Here is a 14,758-nt window from a genome sequence, read left to right as displayed (position 1 = left end):
AGCTTTGGCTATCCTGTACTAGGTTTATAGACCAGGCTGGCCTCAGACTCACAGTGATCCGCCTGCCTCTGCCTCCAAGTGCTGGGATTAAAGACATAAAATGTTTTTAAAAGATGCTAATATGAGGGGAAGTTGTGGAAAGTTGTTCAGGGGTTCTTGGCACTACTTTATTTCAACTTCTTTTTGAGTCTCAAAGTATTTCAAAACAAAATTAAAATGTCTCCATCCTATAATATTTAGCATTGCTTCTACATGATTTACCTATTAAATTTAAAATTTATGATCCATACCCTCTTGATAGAAATATAGGTACCAGAGATGTAATTCAGAAATGAGAATTTCCAAGTAGCACATGTGAGGACCTCCATTTAATCCCTAGCACCAGAAGAAATAACTAAATAATGTAGGTAGACTTTGGGCTTTGCTACTCCTATGTGTGACCTTGAGAAAAATTACTTAACTAGTTCATGTCAAATTCCACATTTGCAAAATGAAGGTGACACGCTATTATGGAAGTTCAATTCAGTCCAACAAATACTGACACTTATAGAGTATTTCTCATGCATCAACACTATGAATCCATCAGTAATTCAAAGAGAAAATGTCTTGCTTCATTCAAAGAGTTTAAATTCTATAGACAAAAGAGACAGTCATAAACAAATACTATGTTAGAAGGTTATCAGTGAAAATACACCACAAACGTAAATGGATTGAGAAATATGGAGAAGACTGGAAAAATGCTTGGTGGTTAAGAGACCTTGCCGCTCTTCCAGATGACACAGGTTTAGCTCCTAGCACCCATGTTGGGCAACTCACAATAACCTGTAACTTCTAGCTTTAAGGATCTAATACCCTCTTCCAAGCACTTACATGCATGTGACATTCACATATACAGACACACATAAAAATAAAGTATGTATCTGGGATTGAGCACATCTCTACATATTGCTACATACAGGATTACAGACACATTCACAGAGTTCAAAAGTTTTAGAACTAAACTAAGAAAGCAAAGAACTGGAGAAGGGTTGCAATTTACTAATATAGTCAGGATAAACTTCCTGGAGAACTGCAACATTTATAAATACTTCAAAGTAGAAAGGAAGAAATCATTGTAGGCAAAAACATTTTCAAAATCCCTATGCATTAATATATATGGCAAGAAGACCATAGTGATGAGATGAGCCCAAAAAGATGTTACAGTGCACAGATCCATAGGTTATTTTAAGTGCTAAAGTAACATCTATTTGGAAGGAACACTAAGACTACCAGAGCTATAGTATTGGACTTTCAACTGTTGGCAAGAGACAGCAATATTTTATAATACATTACACAAAGTATTCTACCAATTAAACTATGACACTATGGATTACAGAATCACTGTCTTGATTTTAAAAGTGAAAATAAATTTTGAGCATTATTACATTTCCTAAATAAGCTGGGACATTTCCTTATAAAACTGTAAACTCCTTGCTTTAATTACTTGGGTTTGTTTGTTTTTCTAAATGTTGTTTGTTTCACTTGACTTTTAAGATAGGGTTTCCCTGTGTAGGCCAACCTGGCACCAAACAATATCTTGATGTCTGAAGTGCTGGGTTTCCAGGCATATGTCTCTATGCTAGGCCATTACTTTCTTATTTTAACATATATTATGCCATGTATGAAATTTCATTTTCTCTTCATCTGTAAATAGGGGTAATAGGTACCTAAAAAGCTAAAGTTAAAATCAGAAATAACATTCAGAGCATTTATTTTTATATGTATTACTGAACAGACCCTCATCAAATAAAAATTGTTTATCAAACCTAGGTTCTTGCTATGATGTAGTGTAATTATATGAAATAATCATTGCAAAATCTACAGCAGCACACCATGTTATGCAGAATTTGTTACTGATGTAGTAATTCACTTTCTCATTTACATTATCTAGGTAGTTGATAGTAATATCAGCCAACCAAAGTTATAAATAGCACCAACAAAGTCTCCACTGAGGCATTTAGATGGTTTGTTTTTATCTAAACTTCTGATTTTATTTCTTTCCTCATGACTTAATGAATAAATGCTGATATATGCATATACAAATTGTTTCTAACCACATAGAGAAATTCTGGCTTTGATATTGAGAAAACTGTAATGGGATTCATTATTTTGCTTAAGAATTTATAGTATTAAGAAAAATCTTTTAGCTAGGTACAGTGGCACATGCCTGTGATCCCAGAACTCGGGAAGCAGGCAGACCTCTGAATTCAAGGCCAGCCTGGGCTACAAAGTGAGTCCAGAGCAGCCACGGCTACACAGAGAAACCTTGTCTCAAAAATTAAAATAAAACAAAAAACAAAGAAAAAGAAGAAAAATCATTTTAGGAACATCTCACAAAAAGTAACTACTCTTGTCTTTTAGGTTTCAACAACCAACATACTCAGTACCAGCTAATGAACTAATTTTGACAACTGCTAAATTAAATCAGTAAAAATACTGGACACTTACCTGGGCTCCAACTAACTGAAGAAGTGCAAAGTTGACAGGGAGCACATCAATGTCTGTGTTTATGGCAGTCTGGTCAAAAGGACACGCTTTTCGGTGAAGTTTATTTAAGCAGGTCTTGCAAACTGTGTGTGAACAACCTAAACTGATGGGTTTGTGCACATTCTCATCAAATTCATTATAGCAGATTGGACAGGACAGAAACTCTGTCCATTGAGCTGCCTGCACAGGCATTGTGGAAGCTGATGCTCGGGTTAGCAGTCTAGCACATCATTATTTTACTGTGTAGTGTTCTGTAAGCTGCAAACAGACAAGAGGAAGAATTAATGATATATTTATAAGTCATTCAGTTGACTGTTAAAATCACTCCCCATCACTCCAGAATCTGAAACATTTCTGAATATAGGCTTTAGATGTCTCTATAAAAGCAAAACTGTCTGTTGGGTGTGGTGGCGCGCGCCTTTAATCCCAGCACTAGGGAGGCAGAGGCAGGTGGATCACTGTGAGTTTGAGACCAGCCTGGTCTACAAAGAGAGTCCAGGAAAGTCAAGGCTAAACAAGAGAAACCCTGTCGAAAAAAAACCAAAACCAAAACAAAACATAAACCCAAACAAACAAAAAACAAAAACAAACAAAATGGTATGTTGAATTATCCATTTTGCAAACTTAGCCAGAAACAATTTATTAGTATTATTCCTTTCAACTAAGTTCTACTGGTTGTTCATGTAATGTGTATTTCTCTTAGTGACTAAAAACAATCAATTTTTATTACATTTAATGTTTTATTTTGTCCGAATGTGTATTTTTGTGGGCCCATGTGGGCCATGGAATGCTGATCAGTTTTCTCCTTCCATCATTTGGGATCTGAGGACAGAGCACACAGATCATCTGGCTTGGCAGTAGCATCTTTACCATCTCACTTGCTCTCCCCGTTCTGTTTTTAAGAACACAAATTATGCGTAGGCTGCAGTGGGACACACACCTTTAATCGCAGCATTCAGGAGGCAAAGGCAAGTGGATCTTTGTGAGTTCAAGGCCAATCTGGTCTGCAGAGTGAGTTCTAGGACAGCCAGGGCTACACAGTGAAATTCTGTCTCGAAAAACAAATAATTCAACACCTCCCCCCCCAAAAACAAAACAAAATCCCACAAAAATGCCAACTATTGGACCATTAAAGTTTGAAGTGTTTCCCTTGGATAACCACTACTTCAGAATATACTGATACCTAGTAAGCTTCAGAAACTATTGACCAAGACAGTACTGGAGGAATAAGCGTGTGAGCTCAGTCACAGCAGGCAGGAGGCCCTCAGTCAATCCCTAGCACCACAACTATTACAACAAATAATACTTTATACGTCAATGTGAAAAAGTCACCTTGGCACCTGAAGGAGCAAGTTTATGACACGGTTAAGATGCACCTCAGAAGCTTAATGAGTTACTGAAAATCTAGAGACAACTGTGATGACAGAGATGTTGTCTATAAATGGAAGAATAATACAAGAATGATGACAAACTAAAGCAAAGAAAATATTGTCTACAGTCAATTAGATGTCCCCACAGGTAAAGGCGCATGCTGCTAAGTTTGACAACTCAAGTTCGAGCCCTGAAACCAACATTGTGGAAGTAGAGAACCAACATCTACAAATTGTCCATTAACATGCACAGTACTACATGCAACTCACTCTCCATGACATAAAATAAAATGAAAAAAAAAAAAAAACAAAAACAAAAACAAAAAAAACAAAACAAAAAAAAAACACCTCAAAAACAAAAAAGTATGTAAAAATTTTTGTCATAGCTCATTATAAGACTTTTGACAAAAGTGTGTATCTGTGTATCCAAAACTTGTCAGGCCCAGTGGAGTTGGCTTAGAAAAATAAAACATTGTGCTGGAGAGATGGCTCAGAGGTTAAGAGCACTGGCTGCTCTTCCAGAGGTCCTGAGTTCAATTCTCATCAACCACATGGTGGCTCACAACCATTTATAATGGTATCTGGTGCCCTCTTCAGGCGGGGAGGCATACATGCAGGCAGAACATTGTACACATAATAAATAAATTTGGAAAAGAAAAATAAAACATTCTGTTGAAATAATTCTAATCAGAAAAAAGCAAACTATGAAATTTTTATCTTTGCACTGATTACAGTAGGCACACAGAAAAATAACTGAGAGAATCATCTTACATATTTTGTTTGCTTAATAGCTGCATAGTATTTAGTAAAGCAAAACAGTCACAATCTATTTGTTTTGTTTTGTTTGTTTCCAAGTCAGGGTTGCTCTGTGTAGCCCTGGCTGTCTTAGATCTCAGAGATCTGTCTGCTTCTGTTTCCCAAGTGCTGGAATTAAAGTTGTAGGCTACCACCACCTGGCAAGAATCACAATCTAAATTATACTACTTAACACACAAATCCTCAACATTTTACAGTTCAAAACTTAGGTAAGTCTGACAAAAGCAATTAAGTTAACAACAAATCTAGGTATTTAGGATAATTAGAAAGCAAATACTTTATCCCCTACAAATGTTTACCAAGCAAATACATTTGACATACAGAATACTAGATGCTTGAAAGAGTAGGCAGCATCAGGAGAAACATGTAACAGCAAGCACTCCCCAACATCCCAAGAGACAAACAAAAACTCTAGTGGCCCTTATTGTGCTTTATTATTTAAAAGGAGAGAGGGCTGGAAGGATGGCTCACTGGTTAGGAACACTCACTGCTCTTCCAAAAGTCCCAAGTTCAATTCCCAGCACCCATATGACATCTCACAACTATCTGATGCCCTCTTCTGGTGTACAGAATAAATGCAGACAAAGTACCCATATACATAAAATACATAAATAAACCAAAATAAAGTAAATAAATAAAAAAATTTAAGCTGGCATGTAGTGGTGCACACCATTAATCTCAGCACTCAGGGAGGCAGAGGCAGGCAAATCTGTATATTCAAGGTCAGCTTTGTCTATAGAGCAAGTTCTATAGAAGCCAGGACTAGACAGAGAAACCTTGTCTAAAAAAAAATTAAAAGGTTAAAAAAAAAGTTCTTTAATTGTAAAAGTTGTTTTTTGTTTTGTTTTGTTTTGAACCAGGATTTCTCTTGTGTATCCCTGGCTATTATGGAACTTTGTAGACCAGACTGGCTTCAAAGTCACTGAGCCTCCCAAATGCTAGGATTAAAGGTATGTGCCACCACCACCTAGCTGTAAAACAGATTTTAAAAATTACTTGGTAAACATGATTTATAGGTCTTACTATATAAAAAAAAAGCATCCTGCCTGGCCTACAAAGTGAGTCCAGGACAGCCAAGGCTACACAGAGACCTTGTCTCAAAAAACAAAAAAAGAAAAATAAAAAAGCATCCCATACAATGTACAAATCTTTACTAAACAGCTCTAATGCAGAAAAATTTACGTATTAATATCAGTATCTTTACTTCTAAGCAACTAAAGTGTGTCAAGTTATAAATTATTTTTACATTTTATGCTCAAATTGTCAAACTGATTAGAGCCACCAATCTAAAACCAGCTAGTCTGTTTCTAACTGTCCAGACTGGCAATAAGCAGGTGAGCAAATCCTCCCTAAAACTGACATCTTTGATATTCTATTTTCTGGTTGCAGAACTATAAATCCAAGCAAAAGAAGAATTTAATTTTTAATCATGACTGGGACTCTGAATTATTAATATGAACTAGTATTTTTCCAGACAGCTATTTGTGTAAAAACAAGGCGCTTGACCACGCAGACAAGAACTAACATCCCTTCCTTAGTTCTCCGAGACCATTGGGGCAGTGCACACGCCTGTAATCCCAGCACTCAGGGAGGCAGAGGTAGATGGATCACTGTGAGCTTGAGACCAGCCTGGTCTACAAAGTGAATTTAGGACAGCCAGGGACACCCTGTCTCAAAAAAACAAAAAGAGAAGAGAAGAGAAGAGCTGAGAATGACAGGGGCTGGGGAGAAGGCTCAGTTGTTAAGAGCACTGGTCAGTTGCTCTTCCAGAGCTCCTGAGTTCAATTCTCAGCAACCACATGGTGGCTCACAACCATCTATCTGATGCTTTCTTTTATCATGTATATATACATACAAATAGAGCACTCATATACATATATAAATGCTTTTTTGAAAAGCATTATCATATAAATGAACAGTGGAGAGCTCAGCATGTTAATTTATAGAACTTTCAGGCTTATAGTGATGTATTTTAACAATGACTAATTTGATTCAGTGGATATCGTAGTTGCTGCGAACATTTATAGTGACTAATGAAGTACTTCTCCCTAAATATACTTCCCAAACATTTCAGTTAAGATAAAATAAATTTAAAAACCCAAAAGTCTAGGTGCCTACAGAGATTGAGAAAACATTCTCATTTTGTATTAATTAATTTTAGTAACTGGTTCTTAAAACTGAAAAAGGCTAAGATAAAACACAGGGGGGTAAAGGCTAAATTAGAGGCAGAACCTTAAAAACAGCCTCATATCCCCAAGCAGTAAGTTCCTTTCTATGAACCCAAACTCCTGATACATAAAGACTAACAGACTTGTCTTATAGATGCAAATCACAAACTTCTTTACCAAAATAGACGCACACCATCTAAACACTCTCATTTTCTGTTACATGTCATACTGCAGTAAGTTCAGGGCCAGGACACTTATTTAAAAAGTCAGAATAGAGTGTATGCCTTTTTCACTGCTTTGTGTGTAATACATAATAGTGCAGCATATAATAGTTTATAATTGTTTATAAAAATATAAGCTTAGAGGTCAGTTTTGTTACTTTAAATAACCATTATCTACATCTGAACACTATAAGCTACTGAAATGGACTAAATGGTACTTCCTCATAAAGAACATGTCAAAGTAATTAGCTTTGTTCAAGGATGTGGCTCAGTGGTAGAACACTTGCCTAATGTTTGTGAGGCTTTAAATTCAATCCCCGGTACTGCAAAACAAAACAAAACATAGCTTTAGATTTCAAATCATACTGAAAGCATCAGAAGTACAATGTAAGACTTAACCTAAAAAACAACCAAACAAAAACTAATGGAAATTACCTGCAGACTCTACAGCAGACTACTCAAGTACAACAGAGTTTGGAGGAAAAAGACACTGTATCACAATATCAAAAACTGCCATTTTGTGTTAAGCTATAAAATGGACGAGACCAAGTTTTACTCTTCAAATTAGGTGTTGAACCCAGTTTTTAAAATAAGATAGAACTTCCAATGCACTCTAATCAGAAAATAACTTCCAATCTTAAGCAACAAAGTCCTACTTCTTTAATGATGGCTAGGCTCAAATACATTGAGACAGAACTTAGTTATTTGTTCTGCCTCCAGATAATCTTATTTTGTTGTTGTTGTTTATATGTTTGCTTTTCAAGACACAGTTTCTCTGTGTATATCCCTGGCTGTCCTGGAACTTGCTCTGTAGACCAGGCTGGACTCTTAAGTCACAGATATCCACCTATATCTGTCTTCCAAGTGCTGGGATTAAAGGCATTCGGCACACAGCAACCTTATCTTTCTTATTACTAAAGTTCTTACCAGTCTAATTATTCTGTCTCTAAAAGGATATCACTGGCAAAGTTTTGGGTTCCACGTGAATCTACATAAATATATACATATGTACATACATACATAACTTATTTATTTATTGTGTTATTCCATAGCAGTTGATCCCTATAGATACTTATCTGAGGGGAGAAAAAAACCACCCAAAACAATTTCTGGTTGTTGAATTTTTAAAAAAGGAAAAAAGAACATGGCTGAATCAATTTTAGTAGTATATTTTATGCAATGCAGCTTACATAAAATATCATTTTAACAAGTGATCATGTAAAAACTTAAATATTAAAATGTCATAGTTTCCCATTAAGTCTTTAAGATTTATTTACTTATTACGTATACAGTGTTCTGCCTACATGTACACCTGTAGGCCAGAAAAGGGCATCGGATCACATTACCGATGGTTATGAAACACCATGTGGTTGCTGGGAATTGAACTCAGGACCTCTAGTGCTCTTAACCACTGAGCCATCTCTCCAGTCCCTCCCATTAAGTCTTAAGGGCAGGGTGGCGCCTTTAATCCCAGCACTCAGAAGGCAGAAGCAGGTGGATCTCTGTGAGTTCCAGGTCAGCCTGGTCTATGAAGGTAACCCAGGACAACCAAGGCTACACAGAAAAACCTTGTCTCTAAAAAACAATCAACCAACCAAAAAGAAAAAAGAAAAAAGAAAAAAAAAAACAACAACAACACATTTCAGATTACACTAGCTTCATTTCAAGTCCTTAACTGTCACATGTAGCTATCATATAGTACAGGTAAATCTAGACAATGAATGATAATAAAATAATATTCAAAATCTGATTTTTATTAGAATTTTTGAGGTAAGTCACACATTTAAAGTTTTAACAGGATTAGAAAACTCGACCACAAAGATGCAACCAACAAGATTCATGAGACTGAATGCAATTCATTTTTAATTTCCAATTAGCTTTATTTTTTATCAGACTTCCTTTTCCCATCACTGGGAAGTGAAACTTCAACTCAGTTCAACCAAAAGTTCTTATTACAACCTCATTACAATCAGGAATGGTGGTGCACATCTTTAGTCCTAGCATTCATGAGACAGAGGCAGGCGAGCTCTATGAGTTCAAGCAAGGCCAGCCTGGTCTAGTGAGTTCCAGGAAAGTCAGGGCTATGCAGAGGGGAAGGTTTTCTCAAAAAAAACAAAAAAACAAGAAAAAACAAAATAAACAAAACAAACAAACAAAAAAAATTTGTTACAAATTTATAGCAGTCTTACCCACTACACACAATGCAGAAGTTCTAGGTTTAAATAGAAAATTGTGAGTGTTGAAAAAATGCCTTTGCCAACTGGAAGGCAGCAAATTACCAACACAGAAACTGAATGAAAACATGAACAAGAACGTCCAGTCTTGCATGTCCGACTAACACAACAATAACAGATCAGGGGTAATTAAAAGGATCCACTGATGAACTAGACTGTAATGAGATTCTCAAAGAATGAAGGAGTGTTTAACTATGAAACCTGCCTGTTCTAAACAAGATTAGGAAATATATCACCGTTTTATCCTTCTAGCAATTTTCCAAAATCTGAAATTTGGGAAAAATTGTATCACCAAATCAACAAAACATGGCAATGTTTGAAAATGGCCTTTAATAGGATGTGAGAGCCTCCTATTAAGTTGTTAGTAAACAACTTAAGACACAGATGTTGAGGTCGGAACAGTGATGTTTTTTTAACCAGATAAAAAGTAGAAATAGGAATCTACAAACTATTCTTAATAGTTCCAAGTTAGGCTAGGTATACGTTTAACCATAAAAAGACTAGACTCATTAAAACCTGTGTTTGTTTCTTTCTGGGTCAAATAATATCACTTCAGTGTGTCTTTATTAGCTTATTCAGATTAAAAGTTTTTACCGGAACGTTAAAGTGTGACTAATAAAAAAAATGATAGTAAGATTAAACACTTTAATACTTTATTTGGGCTATAAAGTCACTCTAATCACAGTGGGTCAAGGTGAGACGAAATTACTAAGGGTCCGAGGTAAGAGGGCAGTAGGATTAAAAATAACTGAGGTGGAGCTTAAACAAAAATACAAACAGGTTGAGAATCATAGAATTTGATTACTTTATGTCTGTGATTACTTGAGACTATTTTGGTGTGAAGCTACGTCTACCAGTATCTTAAAACTCTGGTGATTTCAAGGATGGAAATGACAGATACCCTTATCTCCTTCCTTCTTGAAAGCTAAGGACAGAGAAAAGTACAGCTGTTTCTCTTAGAAACAAAGATGCTTTCTACCATTCTCCTAAGATGGTGGAAGAGTCTCCTCAAGAGGCTCCCCCAAGAAAAATAAGACGAACGAGGGAACGAAAGCTATAGCCGAATTCCCTCGCTGGGCTTCATGCCTTTGCTCCTAGTCACATCCCCTGCGCACCCTCTCTGGTCCAGCCATCTCCCTCCAGGGAGGTTAAGCCCTCCCTGGGCATTGTTTGGCCAGGATCTCTTATTTACACCATTTCAGATCGCCTCCACCATAGCCGCGCTGGGGTCTCGGCAAGCCCCGGGGCTGAAAGGAAACACTGAGACAGGACCTGATCTCGGGGACCTCTTCAAAAGCCCCTTTTCCTAACTGGAGTAAGCAAAGAAGGGAGCCGGCCACCGCTTGGGTGGGCTCCTCAGTGGTCAGCGGCGTCTCTTCTGCCGCCGTCGGAGGAAGGTGGCCATTTGAGCGTTTCGCTTCGTGTCAAAAAAAAAAAAAAAAGCCCTACCGGAGCGAGGGGCCTCCTCGGGGCCCGGGTTCCGCCGAGTGTCAGGTGCGGCCCGCGGCTCCCAACCCTCGGGGCACCGGCGTCTACCGAGCACAGGCCGCCGGACACAGACAGCTCCCCGCCCCACCTCTGGGGACCCGGCAGTGAGGCCAGAGCCCTAGCCGCATCGTGCCCGCCCCCGCCCTACCTGAGGGGCCCGGGCGGGGTCGCTAAGGGCCGCTCCCGGGAGCCCCGCGACGGCGCGGCTCGGCGACGGAGGCGCCTCGTCTCGCCGGGGCAGAGCTCGGCGGCGGTTTCAGGGCCTCAAACTCCATCGGGAGCTACAGGGACAGCCCCGTTGGCGGCGGCGAAGGCCGCGACGGGGCCTCCTCCTCCTCCCTCCCTCCGCCTCCTTCTCCTTCTCCTCCTCCTCACCACGGAGGCGGACCTGGAGGGATCCCGACTTAGCTCTCGCGAGAAGATACTGTTCACTTCACGCGAGATTACGCAAGCCCGGGAGTTGGGGTGGAAGGGAAGCGTAGTGCGCCCCCCCACCCCCGCACCTAAACTGCGCGTCAGTTTCCCTCAGAAGAAGAGATCCACCCTCGTCACATGACGAGGGAGCCCCAGAGTACTGTGGGAGATGCTGTGAGGACTAGGGAAGCCGAAGGGATTTATGGGAAACTCTCTGGACATTCATGTAGGCTTGAGCTAGGCGACTTGCGGGGTTGAGCCAACATTAAACTTCCAGGGTAAAAGGCTTATCGTCCATTGAGCAGAACCTGATGCATCTATGTTACGTCCTACTTTACTCTCTTGTAATGAGATACTGACCACATTAGCAGATAATTCTGCAGTTAACAAAACCAGGACCAAAGTGAAAACGTTTGTTTGACAAACCCACCTACCTCATCTAAAATCCCAAATACCTCAAAGGGGAAAGGATCAAAATTTACAAGTGTTGGAATTGTAGTTCAGTGTTTGTTAGAGGATTTGTGGCAAACTGTAAGGTAGGAATTTTCCTTTTATGTTCTTATAAATGAAGAAAGACTGGGAATAAGGCCGAGGGAAGCAACAATTATAACTACTATATGTCAGACTGTATAATAACTGATACTTTAAATGTATTTTAGTTTTATTTATACTTAATTTGCTTATCAAGGTACTCCTACAAGGTTGACACTGTGTATCCTTTGTTAATGATATGTAACTGAATGTGACACGAGATGCTCAAAAACAAAAAAAATCCATAATCATAATCTGTATATAAATTAGCATATGGAAAAGTAACTCTATAATGAGGCTTTAAAATATATGAGTTGTAAACCAGATGGGATAGTGCGTGCCTGCATAACAAACAATTGAAAGGCTGAGGCAGAATCAGACTGGGCTGCATAGCAAGAATTCACCCTACTCCCCAATATTTGAATACACACACACACACACACACACACACACACACACACACACACACACACACGCTCCATAACCACAGCAGCTCACAACTACCTACTACTGCCACACCAGGAGGGACTCAAAGCTTCTGGAAAGTGTGACAAGAAAAGACGGTTTTGGTTTTGGTGTGTGTGTGTCCCTGGCTGTACTGGAACTAGCTCTGAAGACCAGGCTGGCCTCAAACTCAAGAGGTCCAGCTGCCTTTGCTGGGATCAAAAGCTTGCACTACAACCGCCCAGCTGCCCCACCAGTTTTAATTAATTATTCCTATTTTCATTCAATTATGCTAATCAAAAAAGAAAATTTCCCAACAATCAGATGTACATTTCTGGGGTTTTTTCCTCCCTTTTTTTGATTTTTCCAGTCAAGGTTTCTTGTGTAGCCCTGGAACCCAATCTGCAGACCAGGCTGGCCTCGAACTCATAGATCTGCCTGCCTCAGCATGAGTGCTGGGATTAAAGGTGTGCACCATCACCACCCAGCACATTTCTGTATTTTCAACTGGACAGTAATGAGTAATTTTTTTTTTTTCTTTTGGTTTTTCAAGACAGGGTTTCTCTGTGTAACAGTTCTGGCTGTCCTGGAACTTGCTTTGCAGACCAGGCTGACCTCCATCTCCCAAATGCTGGATTAAAGGTGTGCACCACCACTCCCTGGCAGAGTGATGATTAATTTTATATATACCTTTCTTAACCTACTATGTATCTAGGCATAAATGTATGTGCATTTCCCATTCTATTTCTATTTGATACTTTTCCAGTTCACAGAGGAAAGAGTCCCCAAATGTGTAAAACCACATTAAAAGTAAAACCATCTTCTTTTCCCTGTCAGTTTTTGTCTTTTGTTTTTGTTTTTCGAGACAGGGTGTCTCTGTGTAGCCTTGACTGTCCTAGACTCACTTTGTAGACCAGACTGGCCTCAAACTCAAGCGATTTGCCTGCCTCTGCCTCCCGAGTGCTGGGATTAAAGGTGTGCACCACCACGCCTGGCTGTTTTTTTATCCCTGGCATTATTTTTCTAAATTGATTTCAAAACTTTACATATATTGTTTGTTTACCTCAAGTAATATACAAGCCCCAAGAGAACTGGTATTCTTTCCTTACCTTTTAGTACAGATATAAAGAAACCCACTAGGTAGTTCTAGAATGATTAAGTAGGCAGGAGAAACTGAGTCCTGGGGCCGGGTAGACTGCAGGGTGGGAATGCAGATGACTACTCTGCACAGTGACTGAGGGTAGTTCCCAGCTCACAGCTGCCTGCAACTGCAGCTCCAGGAGGGAATGGATCTACAGCTTCTGGCAAGCACATGGCCACACACATACATGTAACTGAAAATAGTAAGTCACACAGGCATACACCCTTCCACACACATTGTTTTTTAAAAAATCTTATTAGAAAACAGAAATTGAATCCTTTAAAAATTCATAGAAATGCACAGGCCCAACGTTCTCCATTCCCACCTCCAGTTTATTGTTCTACACAGACATAATTACATCCAATGGAAAGAGGAAGGGATTTTTCCTCTACGACAAAGTAACAACTGCCTTTTCAAGATCTTTTACGTATATAAATGCAGTAACTATAGGCTTAACCCAAACATACTGCTTTTTCTGTCATGTTATAAACAAACAGCTACAAGTATTTAAAAAGGAATAAATGTTATGCTTCACTTTGTGTACTTGCATCTTTTAACAGATTTTACTTTGCTGGATTCCTCAGACATATCATGCAAACAGATACTGTCCCAGGAATGTTTTCTGTTTGTTTTTGTTTTTGTTTTTTCCTAAAACAAGGTCTCAGGTAGCTGAAGCTGGCCTCAAACTTAGCTATATAAAGAAGGCTGGCACTGAATTGGTTCTCTTGCCTCTACCTCCCAAGTGCTGGGATTACAGACAGGCATGTAGACTTCGCCCAGCTCCTAGGAATGTTTGGAAATCAATCTGTGCATGTAATGGAAATAAATAATATAAATAACAACTACTTACTTTATAAAACACCTTTCTACAAGCAAAACTTTCAAAGTGCGCACAAAATTTTTTACAACAGTCTTACAAGGCACACATCAAACTTAAACACCTTCAATCAAAATGGTCCAAACACCCAATATAGTAGATACCACTTCCTAAAAGAAAATCTGTCGTTTACTACAGTTCCCTTCTCCACCCATCCCTAGCCCTCCCCTCCAAAATTCAACTCAGGAATCAAAATTAAGAGAAGCACTTCAATCACAAGTAAACTGTTTCTCAGAGGGAAATGCGTTCACAACTGTAACTGGCCATTTTTGAGTCATGTGGGACAGGAAATTAGCCATTGAACCAGTGCTTTATCAGTGGAACAAAGTGTTTACCTTAGCAAAGTTCTGTTTCCAGGAGAGTATTCAAACAGCTGTGTTCCTAAAGACATAAACGTCTCCTCTGTTAACATGAAGAATATAAATTTGTAGAAATATAGGCCTAAAAATAATTCTACAAATTATGAAGATCAAAGTTATTTTATATAAAATTAAGAAAAGCTAAAGGACAGGTAGCCTGCTCAATGTC

The 14,758-nt window shown here is 38.8% G+C and overlaps 1 protein-coding gene across 5 annotated transcripts in view; it reads right to left on the bottom strand.

Moving 5' to 3' along the window:
• Positions 1–11,190, bottom strand: part of Rc3h2 (ring finger and CCCH-type domains 2) — a 44,541-nt gene extending 33,351 nt beyond the window's left edge. For 4 of the 5 annotated variants that reach the window (XM_051166356.1, XM_051166358.1, XM_051166359.1 and 1 more), the window contains exons 1-2: positions 10,972–11,190; positions 2,488–2,784 (exon numbers count right to left, since the gene is read on the bottom strand). In XM_051166356.1, coding sequence (XP_051022313.1) covers positions 2,488–2,718 — 231 coding nt within the window. In that variant the 5' untranslated portion in view covers positions 2,719–2,784; positions 10,972–11,190. Of the gene's footprint in view, positions 1–2,487; positions 2,785–10,784; positions 10,904–10,971 lie in introns of those variants that run through there. The other variant, XM_051166357.1, reaches the window with a different exon arrangement.
• Between the last annotated feature and the right edge of the window lie 3,568 nt (positions 11,191–14,758).

The sequence above is a fragment of the Acomys russatus genome, chromosome 24, assembly GCF_903995435.1.
Source record: "Acomys russatus chromosome 24, mAcoRus1.1, whole genome shotgun sequence".
Lineage (NCBI taxonomy): Eukaryota > Metazoa > Chordata > Mammalia > Rodentia > Muridae > Acomys > Acomys russatus.
This window is presented reverse-complemented; position numbering and strand designations above follow the sequence as displayed.